Source organism: Protopterus annectens, chromosome 4.part0 (assembly GCF_019279795.1).
Source record: "Protopterus annectens isolate FY-2018-M chromosome 4.part0, PAN1.0, whole genome shotgun sequence".
NCBI classification, from domain to species: domain Eukaryota; kingdom Metazoa; phylum Chordata; order Ceratodontiformes; family Protopteridae; genus Protopterus; species Protopterus annectens.
The window spans coordinates 1,988,334,366-1,988,358,229 of NC_056733.1; the positions used below are offsets into that span (position 1 = coordinate 1,988,334,366).

At 46.8% G+C, this 23,864-nt stretch overlaps 1 protein-coding gene across 2 annotated transcripts in view; it reads left to right on the top strand.

Annotated features, from left to right (window-relative positions):
* HMGXB3 (HMG-box containing 3) overlaps positions 1–23,864 on the top strand; it is a 1,387,103-nt gene that overhangs the window by 1,225,235 nt on the left and 138,004 nt on the right. For both annotated transcript variants that reach the window (XM_044069603.1, XM_044069602.1), the window contains exon 15: positions 16,045–16,229. In XM_044069603.1, coding sequence (XP_043925538.1) covers positions 16,045–16,229 — 185 coding nt within the window. The remainder of the gene's footprint in view (positions 1–16,044; positions 16,230–23,864) is intronic.

Sequence of the window (23,864 nt, forward strand, 5' to 3'; positions counted from 1 at the left end):
TATATATATATATATATATATATATATATACATACACACATATATATATATATATATATATATATATACACATTGGTAGAAGAATGCATATTGAGTAGCTGAGAGAAGAGGGAAAAGATAAGTAGCAGGAGAAGGCATATAAGCAGAGGGGAAGTGAGGATTTAAAGGATATCTGCAGCGAGATTAATATAGGGGGAAAAAAAAGAAATGTAGAGTATGGGGAGCAGAAGAAAGATTAGAGAGATGAGGGGCAGGAGGGGGAAAGTAGAAACTAGGAAAGTAATAGGACCTAGGTGGGAAGTATACAATTACATTTCCTGTTTTGGAGGAGGAAAGAATGTAGTAGAGATTTGAATTGTTCAGGACTTGTGCTGATTCTTAGTTGGGGAGGAAGCAGGTTCCATTTCTTTGCTATAGTATAAGAAAGGAGTAGGTGACCAGGTGGTCGTTTAGGTTTGTGTACAGAAAGAAGATTTTTGTGGCCTGATCTTAGGGGCCTGAGAGGAGTATAGAAAGGTAGGATATTTGAAAGAGCTGGGCAAGCATTGGGTTTGAAAACTAGTTTGTGGACAGTAGTAAGTTGGAGGTAGTCGAGATGATTAGGGAGTTCGAGCCATTGGAGACTATGGAGGGAGATGCAATGGTGAGTAGAATGAGAAGAGTTAGTGGCAAATTTGGCAATTTTGTTGTAGCAACTTTCTAGTTTAGAGGAGGTGGAAGCTGTTAGGTTCGTTAGAAGAGGAGCACCATATAATAGAGAAGGTAGAAGGAAGGTGGAAGCGAGGGTTTGTCTTGTAGCTAATGTTAAGAAGTTAGCGTTTCTATAAAGCATACCAAGCTTCTGGTGGGGTTTTTTTTATATTTAGTTGAACATAAGTATTAAATTTCAGGTGTTCATCAATAGTAACACCAAGTAGCTTGGCATGAGTAACAACTTCTATTGTGAAGTGGGTGAGGCTTGTAATCTTGAAAGAAGATTTATCAAGTAGAGGAGCTTTAGAGGGGGGAAAAAGGATGACGTGGGATTTATTGGCATTAAGGTAGAGATGGTTTAGAAGCATCCAATTCTCTGTAGCAGTGAAGGCCAATTGGGTCTTGTACTGGAGTTCGGGAAGGCTGGAGGCAGAGCAGTCTAGAGGGGGGGGGTCATCTGCATATTTGACTATTTGAGAGGTGAGGAATTGCAGAGTGAAAATTATTGATGAACACATTAAAGAGTATAGGTCCGAGAATAGAGCCCTGTGAACTCCGGTGGGGGTAGGAAGGAAGAGGTCCCGGTTTGCCATTTCACAGCTTGGGATCTGTCTGAGAGAAAACTTTTGAACCAAGAAAGGGAATCAGTAGAGAGATTGAGGTTAGAAAGGTGGTTGAGAAGGAGTGTGTGTGATACAGTGTCAAATGCTTTGGAAAGCTCGAGAAGGACAGTGGAGACAATGTCTCCAGAGTCACGGGCGTGGTCGACAATATCTAAGAAAGAGAGTAGAGCAGTAATGGTACTGTGGCCAGGACGGAAGTCGTGCTGAGTAGGGGTAAGGAGATGGTTATTTAGTAGGTGGGGCATGAGTTGCTGGTGGATACATTTTTCCAGGATTTTAGAAATTGGGGAAAGAATGGCTATTGGGCGGAAATTAGAAGTGCTATTATTTTTGCCTCCTTTATGAAGGGGCAGGATGTAAGCTGCTCGCCATAGTTTGGGAACATAAGATTCTTGGATGGATCTATTGATGTGAATACTGATTGGTATGGCAATGCCATCAGCTGCAAGTTTGAGAGAGAGATGGGATATTGTCGGGGGCATTAGAGCAAGACTTGAGTTTGGTCAGATGTTTTTTAATATAGCTGGTGGATACAGGTTTTAAGTGGAAAGTGGGAGGGGGATTAGGAGAGCAGGAGTGGGGAGAGGAGGGGGGTGAAGGATTGGGTGGAGGGCAGGGTGTAGATTTCGAGAAGGTTTTGGTCAATTCGGCTGTGGAATTGGTAAAGGAGGAGTTAAAAAAGAATTGTTGTCGGGACAGGGATTGGATTTGGAGCCTGGGTGTAAGAGGGAGTTAACGGAATTCCAGAATTTTTTGGGATCTTTTGAGAGGGTAGACTGTAGTTTAGTGTAGTAGGATTTTTTATCTTTTGTGATAAGTTTTTTGGTTAGATTGCGGAGTTGCTTATATTGAAGGAGTGTATCTGGGTGTTTATTTTATTATAAATTTTCCAGGTTTTTCCCTTTGATGCATAAGAGTTTTAGTGTCCTTAGTTAGCCAAGGGGCAGAGATTTGTTTTATTCGTTTTGTTCGTGGTGGGGCTTGAGAGTTTAGGATTTTAAGGAAGGTAGTATTGAAGCTTACCACTGCGTCATCTAGAGGAAGAGTTTTAAGGATATCCCAGTTAGTTAGTTTAAGGGTTTCAGAGAATATAGAGGGGTTAAAATTAGTGAGATTGCGAGTATGGGCATATTGGTGTTGGTGAGGGAGGTGTTGGGCAGCTCGGAGAATAAAGGCTGGAAGATGGTCACTTATTGAATGAGGTAAAATACCAGAGTTGGAGATCTTATTAGGATGGCTGACTAGGATCCAGTCTAGGATGGACCCTGGTGGGTTATTTTTGTTGGGTCTAGTAATGCTGTTTATTAGTTGAGTAATGTTATAAAGATTAATAGAGAGAGTGGGAGTATTGTTATTAATTTTATTCCAGTCAATGTTGACATCACCTAGAATGTAAGTCTCAAGTTTGATATTTTTTGAAGCCCATAAGAGAATATTTTCTAGGGTTGCGATGTTTTCACCAGGGGGAATATAAATGGCTATAATACAGATACTTTTAAAGTTGTTCATTTTGAGGATTCCAATGGTTAGTTTGGCATTATTAAACGGAGGAATGGTATTCTGGTAAGGGGAGAGATTCAACAGGCAGTTGTATATTAATGCTACACCACCTCCTTTTTTGTTTTGGCGATCGGATCGGAGAGCTTGGTAGCCAGGTGGAATAATTTCAGAGTTTGTAATGTGTGGTTTTAGCCAGGTTTCTGTGACTGCTACTATGTCAGGTACAGTGTGAGTTAGCCAAGCGTGGAAGTTTGTAATTTTATTATTTATACTCTGGGTATTAATGGTAATGAACTTAAGATATTTCTAGTTGTTTCTACAGGAGGAAGTAGTGGGAGAGGTATTGTTAATGGGACCAGGGTTGGGGTGTATGTCACCTGCTAGAGTTAGCCATGTAAAGGGAGAGGGGAGGAGACTCTTGTGATTGTGACATGAAGTTAGAGGGAGATAGAGTTTAGATTTGGTGGCAAAAGGTTTTAAAGAGATTGTATGGCGTTTTAATTTAAAATAATGAAATGGATTAGGTTGAAGTAGGGAGGGGGATATTGGAAAGAAGTGGAGTAATAATGGGGGAGGAAGCGAGAGAGTGGAGGAGGTGGGGAAGGAGAAAGAAGAGGGTATTTGGTGGAGGAGGTTGCATTATAGAGAGTTATTAGGAGGATAAGACATGTAGGAGAGGTGAGTTTGTGCTAGAGACATGGTGGGCAGAGTAGGAATAAACTTTAGAAGAGAGGATAGAGTAATTGGGGAGGGTTTGGAGCTGATAGGAAGAGAAGTATATGTGAGAGTGTATTCAGATAAGGGATAGGAAGAGGGAGGAGCAACTAACTGAATTGCAGTATAGGCGGGGGAGGGTGAGCCCGTAGGGGGAACGGAGCGGGTAGACCCACTGAGGGAGAGATCCCAGAGAAAAACTATCTGTGGAGAGCTGGCTTAGTAGGTAAGTATGGGATAGGTAGAAGGTAAAGATCTCAACAAAAGCTATAGTAGACAGGGAAGGGAAGAGAGTTTGAGTACAGGTAGAAGGAAGGAAAAAGATTGTAGGGGCAGTAGATCTACAAATAATTAAACCGTAAGTCTAGGGGAAGCATTAAAGTCAGTGAGGTAAGGTAGAGGGAAGGGTGCCACCTAGTGGACAAATGTAAAATAGCAAGGAGTAGCTTCTTCTAAAAGTAGCAGGGCTGAGAAAAGTACAGGTACTAGGGGGAAGGAGTTAGCTTTAAAGAAGGGAGGGCAAGCAATTAAGTTAAGGAAAAAGATTATGCATTCTGCAAGCCAAGTCAGCAAGTATACTTTGCAATGTGGCTTTAATGCCCTAGAAGCATCTTGCAGGGCAGTAGTCACTGGTTCTGTACTGAGAAGGCATGCTTGGCTTAAGGAACAGACTTGCCAGACCGTGTCAAATCAAAATTACTAGACGCTCCTTTGAACAAGGACAATCTGTTTGGCACCAAAGCAGAAGAGGTTCTAAAGAAAATGGAAGAAAAAGCTAAATATATGCAGACAGTCAAAAATTGTTTGCAAATGCTGCCTCCTAGATATAGTAAGCATTGCCCCTTGAAACATTGGTCTTTTCCAGCCCCCTCAAGGCCACCTCAAACTAGACCCAGGGGAAACAGACCTCTCCAGATTAGAGTGTCAGGGTATGCAGAGATCTAAGTAATGGAGTACCTCCACTTCAAAAACAGGAAATGCTAATCCACCCCCTTACGGAAAGAATTCACAATGACTTCTCAACTCCAATGCTCACCTCTGCCCAACTGCTCGTGCAGAGATCTAAGTAATGGAGTACCTCCACTTCAAAAACAGGAAGTGCTAATCCACCCCCTTATGGAAAGAATTCACAATGACTTCTCAACTCCAATGCTCACCTCTGCCCAACTGCTCGTGCCCCTAGGAGGAAAACTTGCCGATCATGCAAAAAACTGGACCTCCATCACCAAAGACCGATGGGCCCTCAACATTGTATCCCAGGGGTACAAATTTTGCTTCCACTCACTGCCAACCCGAAAAGGGTTCCCAGACCTTCCTCCAAACCAGTGGGCAGAGGCAGAAAATCAAGTTCAATCCCTGCTCTCCATAAGGGCAATTCAACCTGTTTCTGCAGAACAGATAGGTCATGGGTTCTATTCCAGACTTTTCCTGGTACCCAGAAAAGAGGGCACTTGGCACCCAATCCTAGATCTTTCTATTCTAAACACCTTCCTGCTGGTACCAAAATTCAAAATGCTCACCCTTCAGCAGCTTCTTCCTATGTTGTCCAAAGATGCCTGGTTAGCCTCCCTAGACCTAAAATAAGCTTATATGCACATCCTTATCAGGGACTCATGCAGAAATACCTACGTTTCAGGGCAGGATCTGTGTATTAACAGATCTGAAGTAGGAGATTCATTTGTCTGCAACCTGTGGGTTATGGATCCGATATCGGATCCGAACCGGCATGGTTTTCCAGCTATGGATCCAAGCTCTCAGCTCCTCCCCTCGCCCATAATGCCCTGCTCTCCCTACATGACCTCAGATCTAGTTTGCCGTGCTGGTGACCAGATTGGTTTCTGAGAGCTCTACAGCTAAGTGTTTATTCAGCTATTTTTAGTGTTAAATTCAAAGTTTTTTCGACAGTTTTGTGTGAAAGTTTAGGTTTCCCTTATTGTAGCTTAAAGTTGTTTGGTTTTATTAACTTTTATAACTTTTAGTTTCCCTCCCCTCGCTGGTGCGTAGTGTGTGTTTGGGCCTGTGTTTGTTTGGCTAGTTAGCTTTTACTTTTTAGACTAGTTTAAGTAAAAAGCTAGTGTTCTTAGGATGTCTGAACAACCTAAGGCTGTTTTTTCGAAGTGCTCCGAGTGTGGCCATAAGCTTTCCCCTGCTGATGGCCACACTCGGTGCGTTCGATGCCTTTGGGTTGAACACCTCACTTCTGGATGTTCCATTTGTGCAGGGTTCAACCCCAGGGCATTGAAGGAGCGGAGGTCGAAGCTGGTCCTGGCGGGACTTTTGCCCCCGGACTCGGCTCCGGCTACCGCTCCTCCGGGGGGTACCGTGTCTACGGTTCCCTCCTCTTCGGCTCCCCCTCCTGGGACTCAACCTCCCTGTAGTGGTTTGGAGGAGAGGGAAGCTAGAAAGAAGGACCGGAGGGAGAAGCACCATAAGCGGCGGGCTGAGACCTCTGTTTCGGCCCCACCTGCCAGGCGGGCTTCTCCTCCGGCCTCCTTGTCTGCTTGTTCTCCCCCTCCTCGGCTCCGGTCTCCTGTGTGCTTTTCACCGGGACCTGAGGAGGAGGAGACCCGATCTCCGTCGAGGCTATTGAGGAGGCACTCAAGGCCTACCTCGGTAGCCTCGTCGAGATCCACGTACAGTTTATCTGATGCTGATCTGGACCGGATGATGAGAAGGTTCATCCAGGCCCAGATGCAGATGGGAGTGCTCTTGCCTCCCCCCCCCTCTGGGGGGGAGCTCGACCCCTTTCTTTAAACCTATAGCTCCTTCTCCGACCTGCTACCCGGGTTCGGAGCAGTTGGAGCCGAGCAGCTTCGGAGCCGGGGGTGGGTCGGCGCCGATAGTACTAGTGCCGGATCCGACCCTGCCCTCGAGTGCTTCGGATCCGACCTCTCGGAGCCTGGATCCGAGCTTCGGATCCGGGGGGATCAGTGCTCCTTCGGCGTCGTCCGTGTCGGAGCGCACTGCCCCCTCGGATCCGAGTGCTTCGGTGCCGGCTCCGATCCACTCTTCGGATCCTAGGGGGAGCCGATTATCGGATCCTTTGGTCGAGGTCGGCTCCCCCTCGGCTTTTGATGTAGTGGAGAGGGCCCTGTTGAGGGTTTCCGGACCCCCAGCACTTGCTTCGGCTCCGTCCCGCGCTCCATCTGCACTGGGCCAGGCTTCCACTATCCGGCCTTTGGGACAGCCCGCTCCTTTGCCCCAAGTTGTTCCTTTGGAACAGGTCACAGTTTGCGAGGAGTCCTCTGACAGCCCCCCGGAGGATGCCCCTCGCAAGCATACGTGCAAAAGGAGGCACATAGACTCCCCCGAGTCTCTCACTGAAGACACGGACTTGGAGGAAGGGGAAGGCTCCCCAAAATCACCCCCCGAGGATGTCTCCTTTGGAGACATCATAGAAATGCTTCGCATAAGGGGGGGTGGTCTGCCCCCAAGTCTTCCTCGGACGAGTCCGTGTTCTTGGAGGCATTTGAAGTGGGCCCATCTACCTCTTGGGTGTCCCCTCCTGCTGACCCCCTGGTGGACCTGATTACCACCAGGGCGTGGAAGGAACCGGACACCGTGGAGCCAATTCCAAAAAGGCCTGACCGTATACTTAGTCCCCTGGCTGACCGTGCCCATTGGAGTAAGGGGCCTCTGGTAGATGCCATGTTGACGGCGGCAGCCACCAAGAGGGAACTTGCTCAGGAGAGTCCCTCAGTCCATCCCCCGAGCAAGGAGTCTCGGATGATGGACCGCTTGGGGAAGCAGATGTTTAGTTCAGCGACCTTTTCAGTAAGGGCGCTGAACTACCTGGCACATGTGATTAGGATGCAGCGTGATCTTATCAAGGAATACGCTGCATCACCCCCAGAGTCCATGTTGGAGGAGGACAAATTGTTGCACTCCACCCGTATGGCCACTCTCAGGTCCGTGACTAATACCTCTATGCGGTTACTGTCCCATGCTACGGAAGGTGCCGCTAGAGCCGCAGGGGCAAGCCTAGTTACTAGACGTCAGGCCTGGCTCCGTCATTGCGATTTCACAGAGCCCTTCAAGGCGTCATTTGCGAACGCTCCCTTCGATGGTTCTGCCCTCTATGGCAAAACTGTTCGTGATACCTTGACCCAGAGCGAAAAGGACGTGAAGACGCTGTCTGCTGTCGGAATCCGCTTCTCTGTGCCCCAGAGGCCCTGTTCTAGGAACCAAAAGGGCCAGAAGAAGATGTGGTTCCGGAAGTCGCAGCAGTCCCAACCCGCTCCGGATAACCAGTCCTTCCGTGGCAGAGGAGGACAGGGAGGACGCCGCCCCAGGGGCAGAGGGGCTCCCAGGAACTTCGGGTCCAGAGAACCCTTCTCTGAACGGCCCGCGCAGCAGCCCTGAAGGGTTGCCCGGTTGCTCCACTCTGGAGGCAGTCGGGGGACGTTTTTCGGAGCACCTAGCGGCATGGGAGTCCATAACATCAGACCGCTGGGTCCTCCGTATCATATCCAGAGGATACCGCATCCCATTTCATCACATTCCAAAATTTAAGTCTCTCCCCGACGTTCTACCCGGTCAGTGGGAGGCCGCTTTGGCAGAAATTGGCCATCTGCTAAAGAAAAGAGCCATCCAGCCCGTCCCCCCAGACCAGATCGGATCAGGGTTCTACTCCAGGTTCTTTTAGTGCCAAAAGACGGGGATCTAAGACCAATATTAGACCTTTCACTCTTGAACCTGGCAGTTCCCAAGGAGAAGTTCCGAATGGTCACATTGCAGTCTATTCTCCCCCTTCTGGGAGAAAATCACTGGATGTGCTCCATAGACCTCAAGGATGCGTACTACCATATACTAATGGACAGGCGCTCCAGGAGGTTTCTCCGCTTCCGGCTGGGAGCCAGTCACTACCAATTCCCGGTCCTTCCCTTTGGTCTCACCACAGCCCCCAGGGTGTTCACCAAGGTATTAGCAGTGGTAGCGGCCCACCTGAGGCTTCAGGGGGGTGCAGGTCTTCCCTTACCTGGACGACTGGCTTCTCACCGCTCCAACAAGGCATCTACTGTTATTGGCTGAGATTCCTTTCTCCATCTAGCTCCCCGTCTGGGCATCACAATAAATACAGAAAAATCCAACCTAGCTCCTACGCAGTTCATAGATTTTATAGGTGCCAGGTTAGACACGAGACGGTTAAGAGCCTTCCTCACTGCGGACAGAATTCAGAATTTGCAGCTCCAGGTGCGGGCCATTCTCCACTCCAGCTCAGTTCCGGCGGAGTTGGTCCTGAGGGCTCTAGGGTCCATGGCAGCAGCGATAGCTCTTCTTCCTCTCGCCAGGTTCAATATGCGCATCCTTCAATGGACACTCCTAGTTCAGTGGTCTTATCTTGCTCTTCCTATGCATCATCTCATTGCGATCAGCAAGGCTTGCAAGCGATCCCTCCTGTGGTGGCTCCACTCTCCAGATCTCCACGGAGGCCGCCCCTTTTGTGCTTCTCCCCCTCTCGCCACGGTGACCACGGACGCCTCCCGCCTCGGGTGGGGGGGGCATTTTGCAGGCCGGACGGTCCAAGGCACGTGGAACGATTCAGAGACCTTACTGCATATCAACGTTCTAGAGATGAGAGCAGTGCTCTTAGCGTTGCAAGCACTCCAGGCCTTTCTTCCCTTAAGAACTATTGCGATACAGTCGGACAACATGTCTGTCGTCTGGTATATCAACAAACAGGGAGGAACCAGGTCTTACCCTCTTTGTCGAGAAGCCATGAGAGTGTGGGAATGGGCAATCTCCACCAACCGCTTTCTCATCGCAACGCAAATTCCGGGTCGGTCCAACATCCTTGTGGACAAACTCAGTCGCACCATTCTCTCCCCTTACGAGTGGTCTCTCAATGCTCAGGTAGCGAAACGCATCTTCGCACGGTGGGGAACTCCTTGTTGCGATCTTTTTGCATCTCCCTCAAACACCAAGTGCAACAGTTTTTTCGCTCTAATACCTCCTTCCGGAGATACCCCAAGAGACGCTCTGGTGCATGCTTGGCCACCCGGTCTTCTTTATGCTTACCCCCCTTTGCCTCTGATGCTCCAAGTTCTTCAGAAAGCCTCTCGGTTGGGGTGCAGAATGATTCTCATTGCCCCATTCTGGCCTCGACAGATCTGGTTCCCTTTCCTAAGGTCTCACTCAGTGAATCCTCCTTAGATTCTAGATCCCATTCCGGATCTGATATCTCACCCATCCCACCTATCAACCCCGAATCTGGACAACCTGAAGCTGACTGCTTGGCTGCTCCAGTTCCACTCCTGATCAGGACTCCCGGTATTTCGTCTCCAGTTAAGGCCATCCTGGTGGCGGCTCATAAACCATCTACCAGGAAAGTTTACCGCAGTAAGTGGAAACGATTTTCCATTTGGGCGGAGCGGCAAGGTCTAGACCCCTTCACAGTTCCCCTTCCTCTGGTGCTTGACTTTCTAACCACTCTTTTTAATGATGGTGCCAGCAGTTCCACGGTCAAAGTGCAACTTGCGGCAATTTCTCACTATCATATTGGTCAAGACTCCAGTCCACTGATGTCTGCCAAATTGTGTAAGATTTTCCTAAAAGGTACCTTTCTCCTCAGGCCCCCTGTAAAGCAAGTGGTTCCTCCTTGGGACCTTTCTTTGGTCCTCAGGCCTTGACCGCTCCCCCCTTCGAACCTGCGGCTACGGTAGATCTGAAATTTTTGTCTTTCAAGACGGCCTTTTTAGTAGCCATTACCTCGGCCAAGAGAGTTTCAGAACTTCAAGCCTTATCCGTCAAGCCTCCTTACTTGGTCTTTCATCCGGACCGTGTATACCTCAGGACCAACCCGTCCTTTCTTCCTAAGGTAGCTTCTGAAGCAAATATTAATCAATCCATTAACCTCCCTGTTTTCTTTCCTAAATATCAAAACAAAGGTGAATACAAGCTACATTCCTTAGATGTTCACAGGCAACTCAGATTTTATCTGAACAGGACAGCTGGTCATAGGCAATCCGACCAGTTGTTTATTTCCTTTGCTAAATTCAATTTGGGTAAACCAATTTCCAAAGTCTCCTTATCACGCTGGATTTCGCAGTGCATCTTATTGGCTTATCAAGCTTCTGGAAGGCCCGCACCGGAGGGAGTACATGCCCATTCAACCCGGTCAGTTTCTACTTCAGCGGCCTTTAAAGCTAGGATTCCTCTGGATAATATTTGTTCAGCAGCCACTTGGGCTTCATCTCATACCTTTATCTCCCACTACAAGTTGGATATTACATCTAGAGGTAGAGCATCCTTTGGCTCCGCGGTGCTCCGGAATATCCTTCCATGATGGCCGCCCAAGATTCAGGTAGCTGGGGACTCTGTCCCACAGGTTGCAGACAAATGAATCTCCTACTTCAGATTTAGAAGTTATGTACTCACCATAACGTTCCATCTGAGTAGGCATATTCATTTGTCTGCAACCATCCCGCCCTCCTATCCCCCTGGCCTTGTCAGTTTCCTGCATATTATGTGTTACCCTTTTTAGGGTATTTCTATTGTTGGCAAACTCGATCTGAGGTCATGTAGGGAGAGCAGGGCATTATGGAGTGAGGAGGAGCTGAGAGCTCGGATCCATAGCTGGAAAACCATGCCGGTTCGGATCCGATATCGGATCCATAACCCACAGGTTGCAGACAAATGAATACACCTACTCAGATGGAACGTTATGGTGAGTACATAACTTCTAATTCTCTTCACTTCCCTTTGGCTTATCCACTGCTCCCAGAGTATTCACAAAATGACTGGCTCCAGCCATTGCCTATTGCAGACACGATTGCCTGATTCAGGCAGAAAGTCAGGAAAAGCTGTTGCAGCACCTGACATTTGTAAAGAACCTTCTAACCTCCCTGGGATACACTGTCAACAAAAAGAAATCAAAATTAGTCCCCAGTCAAAAGATTGTATTCCTGGGAGCAAGCTTGGACACAGCATCCCAGATGGCATTCCTCACTCCAGAAAAACAAGCCTATCTGACAGGCTGCTTCACTCAAATGGCCACCAGAACCCAGCTATCCGCAAGGAAATTCCTGCAGGCCCTAGGGTTCATAGCCTCTTGCATTCTACTAATTCCATATGCCAGACTGCATTGGAGGAAACGTCAATGGTACTTAAAAAGTCTTTGGTGCCAATATTCTCAGGACCTGGAAACCGTCATACCTTGTCTAAGGACAGAATTTCTTTGGTGGGCAGCAGCATGCAACCACAACAAGGGACTTGCTACACGAGCAAAATGAGGAATTAAACCCGCACATAAGGCAGCTGTTTAATCTCAGCCTTACCACAGGATACGTGCCCAAGGAGTGGCGTACGGCAACTGTGGTCCCACTCCACAAAGGCGGTGCCTCTACGGACCCTGGTAATTACCGCCCCATAAGCTTAACAAGTCTAGTCTGCAAAGCTATGGAGAGGATCATAATGGAGCTCATAAACAAAGATATAGGGGACTTGCAGACATTGGACCCGACCCAGTTTGGCTTCGTCAAGGGAAGATCATGCCTTTTGAACTTGGTGACTTCTTCGAAACAGTCACCAAGGCCATTGATGAGGGAAAGGCAGTCCATACAGCCTACCTTGACCTTGCAAAGGCTTTCGACACAATACCCCACTCGGGTATTGTAGAAAAACTTACCAGCTTAAATTTAAACCCATATGTCACAAGATGGGTTGCAAACTGGCTTAAGGACAGAACCCACAGGGTTAGAGTTGCTGGCGTTATGTCAGACTCCAAGCCGGTCACAAGTGGTGTCCCACAGGGCTCGGTCCCTAGCCCCCTATTGTTCGGCATCTACTTCTCAGAAGTACAGGCCAACATGGGAGGACTTTGGCTGACAAAGTTTGCAGATGACTGCAAACTGGGCGCCATAGTGGAAAGTGCATCGGACACGGATATCCTTCAGAAAGGACCCACGGAAACAGATAGCTGGTGCCAGAGCCATGGCCTGAAGTTAAACGCCAAAAAATGTATAGTCATACCCTTCGGGAAAAACAAGGTAACCCCAAGCTACCATATAGGTGGCAATCCACTAAGCACAGAAGAGGTTATCAGGGACCTGGGGACCCAGGTTGACAGTGGCCTTTCTTTTGACACTCACGTTGCTAAAGTGGTTAGAAAGACCTTCTACATTGCCCACCTGATCATGAAGGGATTCACATCCAGATCTAGTGAGGTCATTGTTCCCCTGTACTCTTCACTTATCAGACCAATGATCGAGTACAATGCCCCATTCGGGATGTATCTCGCCCGACATCTGCAGCAGTTGGAGAGACCCCAAAAGTTCCTCACCAAAAGGATAAAGGGACTCCAAAATCTGTCATATGCTGCCAGATTGAAGAAACTCCAGCTCTATTCAGTCGCATACTGTCTGCTCAGAGGTGACATGTGCCTGACATACAAGACCATGTCCAACCTGGAATTAATGGACATGCTCCACCTCAAAAAATCCAAATCCACCAAAACCATTAGAGCAAGCAACTTAAACCTTAGCATGGATATAAATAGGACGTGCTGGAGGGATAGATATATCACTCAGAGACTCCCTATGCTGTGGAATAGAGTCCCGGTCCATGTGAGGCAGAGCACCTCGCTGGCTCTGTTCAAGAGAAATCTTGACCTGTGGATGGGAGATCGTAGGTTTACCCCGGGAATCATCTCTGTGTCACTGCTGGACGGAGGCACAACAAACTAATGGGCACAGTATTTTTTCATATAAGGGGTGGCGTAAGCCACAAAAATTTGGGCTAGGCTTATAAATGCCTTAGGGCAGATAGCCTAGTATAAACCTATGAACCTATGACTTCCCTTAACTCAGCCTCACGCTGCCCAGACCCTAACCACAGATGCATCAGACTATGCCTGGGGGGCACACCTGGACTACAAGTGCATTCAGGGCCACTGAACCCAGAGTCAAATTTATCTGCACATCAACCAAAAAGAGATGCTCGCTGTTCAGCATTCTCTGACAGCTTTCACATCCCTACTCTCACCAGGACCCCTGCTAATAAAAACAGACAACACCACAGTTATGTGGTACATCAACAAGCAGGGGGGGAACCCTCTCTTACCCACTCTGCAGGCTAGCCATGGCCCTGTGGAACGTGGCTTTGGACATGCATATTCATCTGCAAGCTCAATTGCTGCCAGGCAAACAAAACTCTCTGGCAGACGACCCAAGCAGAAATCTCCTAGACCCACACGAGTGGCAATTAGAACCCAGCACCTTCAGCCTTCTAATCCAGAAATGGGGGACCCCAGAGGTGGACCTCTTTTGTCTCCCCCTGCAATCACCAGCTCATTAAATTCTGCACCAGGGCACCTCACAGCAGGGCCTGTAAAGTGGATGCCCTATCCTTCCAGTGGGAAAACCTCTCAATCTGTGCATTCCCCCCTCTGCCTCTTCTCTCAAGAATATTACTCAAGATAAGACAGGGCAGACCAAAGGCAATCCTGATTGCCCTGGACTGGGCACATCAGCACTGGTATCCACTACTGCACAGCCTGTCTTTGGTGCCACCCTGGCGCCTACCCCAGATCCCAACCCTCCTCACTCAGCAGTAGGGACAGATCTTGCATCCGAAACTGCAAACCCTGAATCTTGCAGCCTGGCTTATTCCTTGAATTCTCCCCCAGTGACTAGCCTAGGCAAGCAGGTGCTGGACATCATTCTTGAAGCCAGAAGACCCAGTACAAGGAAATCTTATGTTGACAAGTGGAAAAGGTATTGTTCCTGGATTCAATCTAAAGGAGAGGACACAGCACTGCCCTCCTTACTTCTAATCCTGGATTACCTAGCAGATCTACTCCACAAAGGCCTATCCTTCTCCTCCATTAAGATCCATGCCTCTTCCTTCTCGGCTCATTACAACACTGAGCCACCTCTCTTCTCTCACCTTCTCATCAAACAGTTCCTGAGAGGGGCAAACAACTTAAGGCCACCAAGGAGAGCACCCACCCCTGCTTGGGACCTTAACTTTGTACTCGAAAAGCTCATGCTATCCCCCTTTGAGCCTGCTGCATCAACAGAGTTAAAATTTCTCTCTTGGAAAACAGGCTTGCCTCTGGCCATCACTTCAGCTAGAAGAGTTTCTGAGCTACAAGCACTTATGGCTTTGGAACCTTTCATCATTTTTCATGCTGACAGGATCTACCTCAGGACTAACCCCTCCTTTATGCCTAAAGTGGTGTCCAGTGTGGCTCTCAACCAATCTATCCATTTGCCAACCTTCTTCCCTAATCCTCAAAATAAAGGGAAAAGGTTCCTGCACTCCTTGAACATGCACAGACAGCTCAGCTTCTACCTTGACAGGACTAAGCCCTTCAGGAAATCTGACCAATTACTAGTCAGTTTTGCACCAGGGGCAGAGGGCAAGGCCATTTCAAAACAATTTCCAAATGGATAGCACACTGTATCCATTTCTGCTACAAACACCATGGGAAATCAACCCCTCAGGGGTCAGAACGCATTCCACTAGGGCAACATCTACCTCTACAGCAGTCCTCAAAGGAGTTCCTACCAGGGACATTCTGGAAGCTGCTACCTGGAGTTCTGTACACACCTTCACCAAGCATTACCACCTGCCTATCTTTTCCAAATCCAGGGTGGGTTTTACAACAGCAGTCCTGCAGGGCATACTAGCCAGCCCCAACTCTTCTCGACTGCCTCCACCCTTTCTTCAGCTTTGGGAATCAACCCAAGTGTGATGACTGCAACAGTGAAGCACGAAGAACATAGTACAGTTGTGTACACTTACCATAAATGTAGATGTTCGAGTGTATTCACTGTTGTAGTCCTGATTTCCCACCCTCCATCCCCCTTGTCTCTCTCTCTCTCTTCTCTGTGTTTATTACTCAACCCTTACAGGGCTATTGGTATTTACTTTTTACTGGTGGTGTTTTTCCCACCATAACTTAGCTCCCTATTTGGGGGGCTCCTGACATTTGGGGCAAAAAAAACTGATGTAATGGTGTAGGCTGCCTGTTTTTATACCCCTGACGACCTGATGTCAGTCCTGGAGCGACAGCAACCAATGCAGAAATACTAAGTCTCTGGTATTCGGGCCAATTGAGGGCTACCTGCAAGCATATAACCCAAGTGTGATGGCAACAGTGAATGCACTCGAACATCTACATTTATGGTAAGTGTTCACAACTGTACTTTGCTTGTTAGTGTGCTTTCTTGCATTTGTAATCTTTTGTTCAAGGAGATATCAGGAGCCTGGAATCATGTACTCATGTACCCATTAACTCCAGAGGAAGTAGACTCTGTGCATTATTGCAGATGGGGTGCACTCATAGCAGTTGTACAAGAGGACAATGAAGACTGTACTGAAATATATCTGCTGTAGGACTCCTTTTTGATTAACTGGTATGTTGTGTACTTTGACAAGTGATTACTTCCACTGCATTGTAAGGCTGCTGTGTTAGTATTGTATAGTGAACATGTGCATTACCATGACCTGATAATATACATGGGGATGATTTACAAATGTATGCACTTTTATCTGTCATTTTGTATTGCAGGGACGACAGTACAGGATACCCACTTCAATCATCTGTTGGAGTTGCTGTGCAATGGCTACTGGGCATTTGAGTGCCTAACCATCCGAGACTACAATGACATGATCTGTGGCATATGCGGAGTAGCTCCTAAAGTAGAGATAGCACAGAGAAACAAGCACAGTGTCCTTTCACTACAGAATATAGAGGTATTGCTGCTAATGTTTTATTTTTAACGAGGGATTAGATATGGGTACCAGAGGTTTATCTGGCATACTATTTTGCAGTTATCAGTATCATAGTTGTATGCAGCCTCTCTGTAAGGCAAAAATGTGCAATGACAAACTGTTACTACAGTGTAAATCATTTAGTCCCATATGGGGAGTAGAATACTGATATGTGAAGCAGGTGTGCACTTAAATGGTGGTGTCGTGTTCTGAGGAGAAAATGTCATGTTACAGGTAATGCATTGTAGAATGCTGTCAACTTGGTACCTTTTTATTCAAACAGGCTTCCTGTTCACAGTTCTTTGAGCTGCTAATTTGATGCTGTAGGTTGGACTCAATTCATAGACATTTGGGATGTCCTCTCCTACAGTCCTCATAGGAATTCTTTCAGCTGTAAGCTAGATGAGACAGATATCCTCTTGGCTCTTATTGAAATGTCTCATCAGACAAGTTCGCAGATGACTGCAAACTGGGAGCCATTATTGAATCTCCAAATGATGTGAATACTCTACAAAAGGGCCTTACAGAAACAGATGCTTGTTACCAGAGCCATGGGCTCAAGCTCAATGCCAAGAAATGTATAGTTATCCCCTTTGGAAAAAAACATGTACCTGTGAATTACCACATAGGTGGCAGTACACTAAACACCGAAAGTGTGGTAAGAGACATGGGGACACAGGTGGACAGTGGTCTCACATTCGATAACCACATCGCCACAACAGTCAGGAAATCCTTCTTTGTCGCACACCTCATCACTAAGGACTTTTCATCCAGAAAAAAGGAGGTCATTGTCCCACTGTACTCATCCCTCATTAGACCCATTATAGAATACAACACCCCATTTGGTATGTACCTCTCAAGACACCTGCAACAACTGGAAATGCCACAGAAATACCTCACTAAAAGAATCACAGGCCTAAAGCAGATGCCCTATGCTGACCACCTTAAAAATACTCCATCTATACTCTGTCGCATATCGTCTACCCAAAGGCGATCTCTGCTTAACATACAAGGCCATGTCAAACCCAGAGCTGTTGGACATGCTACACTTAAAGAAATACCAATCCCTCAGAGCCACGCGCTCCAGGGATCTAAACCTTCACAATAAACAAAACATGCTGGAGGGATAGGTTCCTGACCCAGAGACTCCCCAGACTCTGGAATAGACTGTCCATACATGTCAAGCAGAGCGCCTCTTTGTCCCTCTTCAAAAGGAACTTTGACGATTGGATTGGAGAAAGGAAATTCACCCCAGGGATCACGTCAGTCGCCCTGCTAGACAGGGGTCCAGGAAGTAAATAGTGTGGGAAGAAATAGCCAGGGAATTGATATGGCTAGGCTTGTATAGGCCCTAGGCTGATAGCCTAGTACCAGCCTATGAACTAGGGTGTTCAAGAAGCTAATCACCTTCTGTCTCCCAGCAAAATGGCCAAAACTTACCAGAAACCTACCAGTTTCTTAGGAGTTCCCTCAGATGGTGTTTGGTTGTTGTAGTCAGAAGCAAGGCGTATTCTCCTAACTCCCTCTCCTCATCTGAGCATCTCCCTCTTGTAATTCCGAAATGAAGTGCAGACCTTGGAATTACAAAAAAGCAGGTCTGAAAGTATAGGAGAACTATGAATGGTGAACATCACTGTTGTGTTGGGGGTGGGGGCAAGCCCCCATACCCCTGAACTTGATTATATACCAAGTCATAAATATATCATACCTTGGAAAAAAGTGAATATTCCAAGAAACTTTCCTTTACCCGTGTAGGTATTCTATATATACCATAGTTGGTATATACTATAAAAAAAAAAGGCTTTTACTTTTCTAAACCTTTTTTCCTTACCCTACTACTTCCACCTTTTTTCACTATGAGTGTGTGTGTGTGTGTGTGTGTGTGTGTGTGTGTGTGTGTGTGTGTGTGTGTGTGTGTGTGTCTGTGTGTGTGTGTGTCTGTGTGTGTGTCTGTGTGTGTGTCTGTGTGTGTGTGTGTGTCTGGCAGAATTCTGATGGACATCTTTCTTGCATTTATTGTCTGGGTGTCCCAAATCTGGAAATTCAACCTCTTTGTGATATTTTTAAGGGCTTTAGTGCCTGAACTCTTGCAGAGAAACGTAACAAATTAATTCTCAAAGGTTTATTGAAATATCCTTTTCATGAAGCTCTTTCTGAGGTGGAGACTTCAAAATCTCCAAAGTCTGAGACAAAAAAAATGAGTAATTTGATTCATGACTCCAAATCTCAAAAATCACTGGATGTTCTTTGTGTTTCACTCTTGCAGTCATCACATTTGGGTTATCTGCCTGCAGGTAGCCCTCAGCCGGTCTGAATACCAGAGTCTTTGGATTTCTGCGTCAGATGCTGTCGCTTCTTCCATGAAGTCAGGTCGTCAGGGGTATAAACCATGCATCCGACACCATTACATCAGTCCTTCATACCGTGCGGTGCCCGAAGCAGAAGCAGTTCGCAAGTGCCTGTCAGCCGACTCCTGAAATTTTCATTTTCGAATTTCAGACCTGAAGTCTTCAAAAAGATAAGTACCCCGTTGGGGATCCATTTTTTTTGCTCTAACCGATGTCAGAAAAAATTAACAATTATCTTGCCTGTGGAAAGCAAATACCTCATAGAGATTTTCATTCTTACTGCGTCACCTGTTTAGGCCCAGACCACGACGCCCCTCACTGTCGGTTTTGTGCCTTGTTCAACACCCGAACTATTCATCGTCGGGCTATTTTTGTAGTTAAATACTTTAGTTCTCTTTCTCTGTACTCCAAAATGGCATCATTAAGCCATCCAACAAAACGTAAGGATAAAGACAGAGACAGACCGCATTGGTCCAAAACTGCCGATGCTTCCGATAAGCTAGTCGCCAGTCCACCGGTACTCAGTGAGGCGTTTTTGCAGCCCCTGATACCCGCTACTACAGATTCGCAGGCCTCTACTGCGACCCATTCGGAGTTCAGTATGCCACGAGATGCTTCTTCGAACCTGTGGATGTCTCTACCCTTGGATGGGTCCAGAGCCGCTGTCCAGGCATCAGCTTCTGAGGGTGTATTCAGGCCTACTGATTTTCATATCAAACCGACGACTTTGTTTCAAGCTAAAAATACCGAATTCCACAGGCCTAAAGCTCACACTAAGCCTAGAAAACCAATGACCAAAGTGCATTCTCAGGCCCATATGCCTCAAAAACAAATGATTAGAATGGCTGAAGACCTTATTACCTTAATTAGGGGAAACCAGCCATCCTCTCTGAGACCTAGAACTGATTTTCTTTTTGATTCTTCTGATCAGGAATCTGATATCTCTGTTCCTTCTGACTACCAGGATTTACCCTTATCTACTTATGAGGATTCTGATGCAGAGGATTACATTCCCTCTGCTTCCCCTCCAGAAGATTTTTCTTTTGGTGAAACCTTGCATACCCTTAGGGAGCATTTCCGCTGGGAAAGCCAGGACTATTCTCAGTCGAAAAAGAGACTTAGGAAATGTTTAAACCTGCATCAACACAGGCCTCTAGCTATCCCTCCTGTTCTGGAGATTGTAGATGATATTTTCTTGGAATCCAGCCTTACCCCAGACACTTTGCCTACAACTCCCAGGAAACCTGACAGATACTACAGAGTACCCGACTCTCTCAAATTTCTTTTCAAGAGTCCTACTGCGGATCCAGTGACCATTTCCCATGGACCAAAAGGCATTAAGGCTACTACTGCCAAAAATCCTACCCCTTCTGGTTCTAGAGCTTTAGACAGATGGGGTAAGAAGGTATATACTTCTGCTACTTTGGCCATTAGGGCTTTAACTTGCCAGTTTCATATGTTAACGTTTCAGTATCAGCAGAATATTATGGGGTTAATTAAACAGAAAATGATGTTGATTCCTGACTGTGCTGAACACAAAGATTTACAAGAGTTAATGCATTCTGCTGACCAAGTAGGTAAACATACTTTGCAATGTGGTTTTGATGCTTTAGAATCATCTTGCAGGGCTGCTGTCACTGGGTCTGTACTTAGAAGGCATGCTTGGCTTAAGGAACAAACCTTGCCAGATCATGTTAAAGCTAAATTACCGGATGCACCCTTACACCAAGAGCACCTTTTTGGCAACAAAGCAGAAGTCGTCCTCAAAAGGATGGAGGAAAAAGCTAAATCTATGCAAATTGTTAAAGATTTCTTACAAGTACAGCCATCTAGATTCAGTAGGCATTGGCCTTCAAAGAACTGGTCCTTTCCAGTACCTTCCTGGCCTTCTCAGTCCAAACCCAGGAGGAGCAGACCACCAACACTTCAGTCTCAGGCTATGCACAGATCTAAGCAGTGGGGGCCCCCACTTCCAAAGCAGAGAGTAGTAAGCCACCCCCCCATGGAAAAATGGCGCAATGACTTATCCTCAACTCTACTTGCTACCTTAGGAGGAAAGCTCGCCCTGCATGCAAAAAACTGGGAACTCATTACCCAAGTCAAATGGGTTTTAAACATAGTTTCCGTAGGATACAGATTCCACTTCCACTCACTCCCAAACCCAAGTGGATGGCCAGACCTCCCCCCAAACCAGTGGGCGGAGGCCCCAAAACAAGTGCTCTCTCTCCTCGGTATCAGGGCTATTCAACCGGTCCCAGCAGAACAAAAGGGGACAGTGTTTTTATTCAGGACTATTCCTGGTTCCCAGAAAAGCATACTCCTGGCATCCTATCCTGGACCTTTCTATTCTCAACACCTTTCTGGTGGTTCCAAAATTCAAAGTGCTAACTCTTCAGCAGCTTCTTCCTATGCTAGCCAAGGATGCCTGGCTGACAACTCTAGACTTAAAAGAAGCTTACCTGCACATCCCCATAAGGGAATCCTGCAGAAAATTCCTACGCTTCAGGGCAGGCTCCATGCACTATCAGTTCTCTGCACTGCCCTTTGGCTTATCTACTGTGCCCAGGGTATTCACAAAATGCCTAGCTCCTGCCATTGCGTTTTGCAGGCAGAGAAATATTCAAATTTACCCATACTTAGACAATTGCCTGATTCAGGCAGAGAGTCAGGACTTGCTATTACAGCACCTGGCATTTGTAAAGAGACTTCTAACTTCACTGGGGTACACCATCAACAAGAAGAAATCACACCTATTACCCTGCCAACAGATTGTATTCCTGGGAGCAAGCTTGAACACAACTTCCCAGATGGCATTCCTCACTCCAGAGAAACAAGTTCATTTGACAACCTACTTCAAACTACTGGCCACAAAAACCCAGCTATCTGCAAGGAAAATCCTGCAAGCCCTGGGGTTCATGGTCTCTTGCATTCTGTTAATTCCATATGCAAGACTGCATATGAGGAAACTTAGTGGTATCTAAAAAGTCTATGGTATCAACATTCTCAAGACCTGGAAACAATGATTCCTATTATTCCTTGTCTAAGGGCAGAGTTCCTTTCGTGGGCAGAGGCCTGCTACCACAACAAGGGACTCCCTTTCACTCTACCCCCTGCCGCCCAAACCCTAACAACAGACCCATCAGGCTATGAATGAGGGGGCTCACATGGCAGGTCAGTGCATTCAGGGCAAATGGAAGCCAAAACGGATGTAGCTGCATATCAATCAAAAATAAATGTTAGCTATACAGAATGCTCTGACAGCTTTCAGAGACCTTATTCTTCCAGGACAACTGTTGGTAAAGACAGACAGCGCCACAGTTATGTGGTGCATAAACAAGCAGTGGGGAATCCCATTCCTCCCCACTCTGCAGACTAGCCATGGCTCTGTGAATCACAGCCTTGAGCTACCGAGTGAACCTACAAGCTCAATTCCTGCCAGGCAAACTAAATTCATTGGCAGACGACTTAAGCAGAAATCTCATGGACCCACACGAATGGAAACTGGAATCCAAAATATTCAAGCTCTTGAGGAACAAATGGGGGACACCGGAGGTAGACCTGTTTGCCTCCCCTCAGAACTACCAATTGAACAAATTCTGCACCAGAACTGAAAGTGGATTCCCTGTCCTTTACCTGGGAAAGCCTCTCAGTTTATGCCTCTCCCCCTATGCCTCTTCTCTCGAAGGTTCTACTAAAGATCAAACAGGACAAGCCAAGGACAATACTGATTGTACCTGACTGGCCATGCCAGCACTGGTACCCCCTTTTGCGCAGTCTGACAGTGCTACAACCTTGGCATCTGCCTCAAACCCCTTCCCTGCTGTCCCAGCAGGCGGGCCAGATTCTGCACCCTCAGCTTCAAACTGTGAACCTTGCAGCCTGGCTAATTCCCTGACCTCACCTCCAGCAACCCTCAGCAAGCAGGTGCTGGATGTCATTCTTGAGGCAAGGAGGCCTAGTACTAGAAAATCCTGTTCAGAAAAGTGGAAAAGATACTGTTCCTGGAGCCAGGCTCAGGGGATGGGCACAACAGTGCCCAGCTTACCTCATATTCTAGATTATTTAACAGAAATATTCCACAAGGGCCTGTCTTTCTCTTCAATTAAGATTCATGCCTCTGCCATATCAGCACATTATAATACTGAGCCACGCCTGTTCTTTCATCCCCTGCTAAAACAGTTCCTTAGAGGGGCCAAAAATTTAAGATTCCCCCCTCCAGAAGGACTCCCACTCCAGCTTGGGACCTTAACTTTGTATTGGAAAAATTCACTCTTCCCCCCTTTGAACCAGCTGCTACAGCAAAATTTAAATTCCTTTCTTGGAAAACAGCTTTACTTCTAGCCATCACTTCAGCAAGAAGAGCGTCTGAACTCCAGGCCCTCATGGCAGTGGAACCCTTCATTATCTTACATGTGGACAGGGTTTCCTTCAGGATTGATCCATCCTTTATACCCAAGGTGGTGTCTAGTGTGGCTCTAAACCAGTCCATTCATTTGCCTACTTTTTTCCTAATCCTCAGAATAAAGGGGAAAGGATGCTGCATTCTCTGGACGTCCACAGACAGCTTAGATTATATTTGGACAGGACTAAGCCTCTCAGACAATCTGACCAGCTGCTAGTTAGCTTTGCTGCAGGGGCAGAGGGGTAAGCCCATTTCAAAGCAAACCATTTCCAAATGGATAGTATATTGCATCCATTTCTGCTACAAACATCATGGAAAACCTACCCCATAGGGGATAAGAACACATTCCACCAGGGCTGCATCTACCTCTCCTGCATTTCTCAGAGGAGTCCCTACCAGGGACATCCTGGAAGCTGCAAACTGGAGCTCTGTACATACTTTCACCAATCATTACCACCTGCCTATCTTTTCTAAATCCAGAGCTGGATTTGCAACAGCAGTCTTACAGGGCCTTATTGCTAGCCCTAATGCTCTTTAACTACCTCCACCATTCCTTAGTTTTGGGAATTAACCCAAATGTGATGACTGCAACACTGAAACACGAAGAACATAGTACAATTATGTACACTTACCATAAATGTAGATGTTCGAGTGTATTCACTGTTGCAGTCCTGGTTACCCTCCCTCCAACACCCTGACTTCTCTTGACTTTTACCTTTCCTCCTTGTTTGGCATATATTATATCATGTGTATTTGTTTTTGCTGGGGGTGTTCCATACTATATAATTGCTTCCTATTTTGGGGGCACCTGACATCTAGAGCAAGAAAAACTGATGTAATGGCATCGGCTACATGTTTTATATCCCT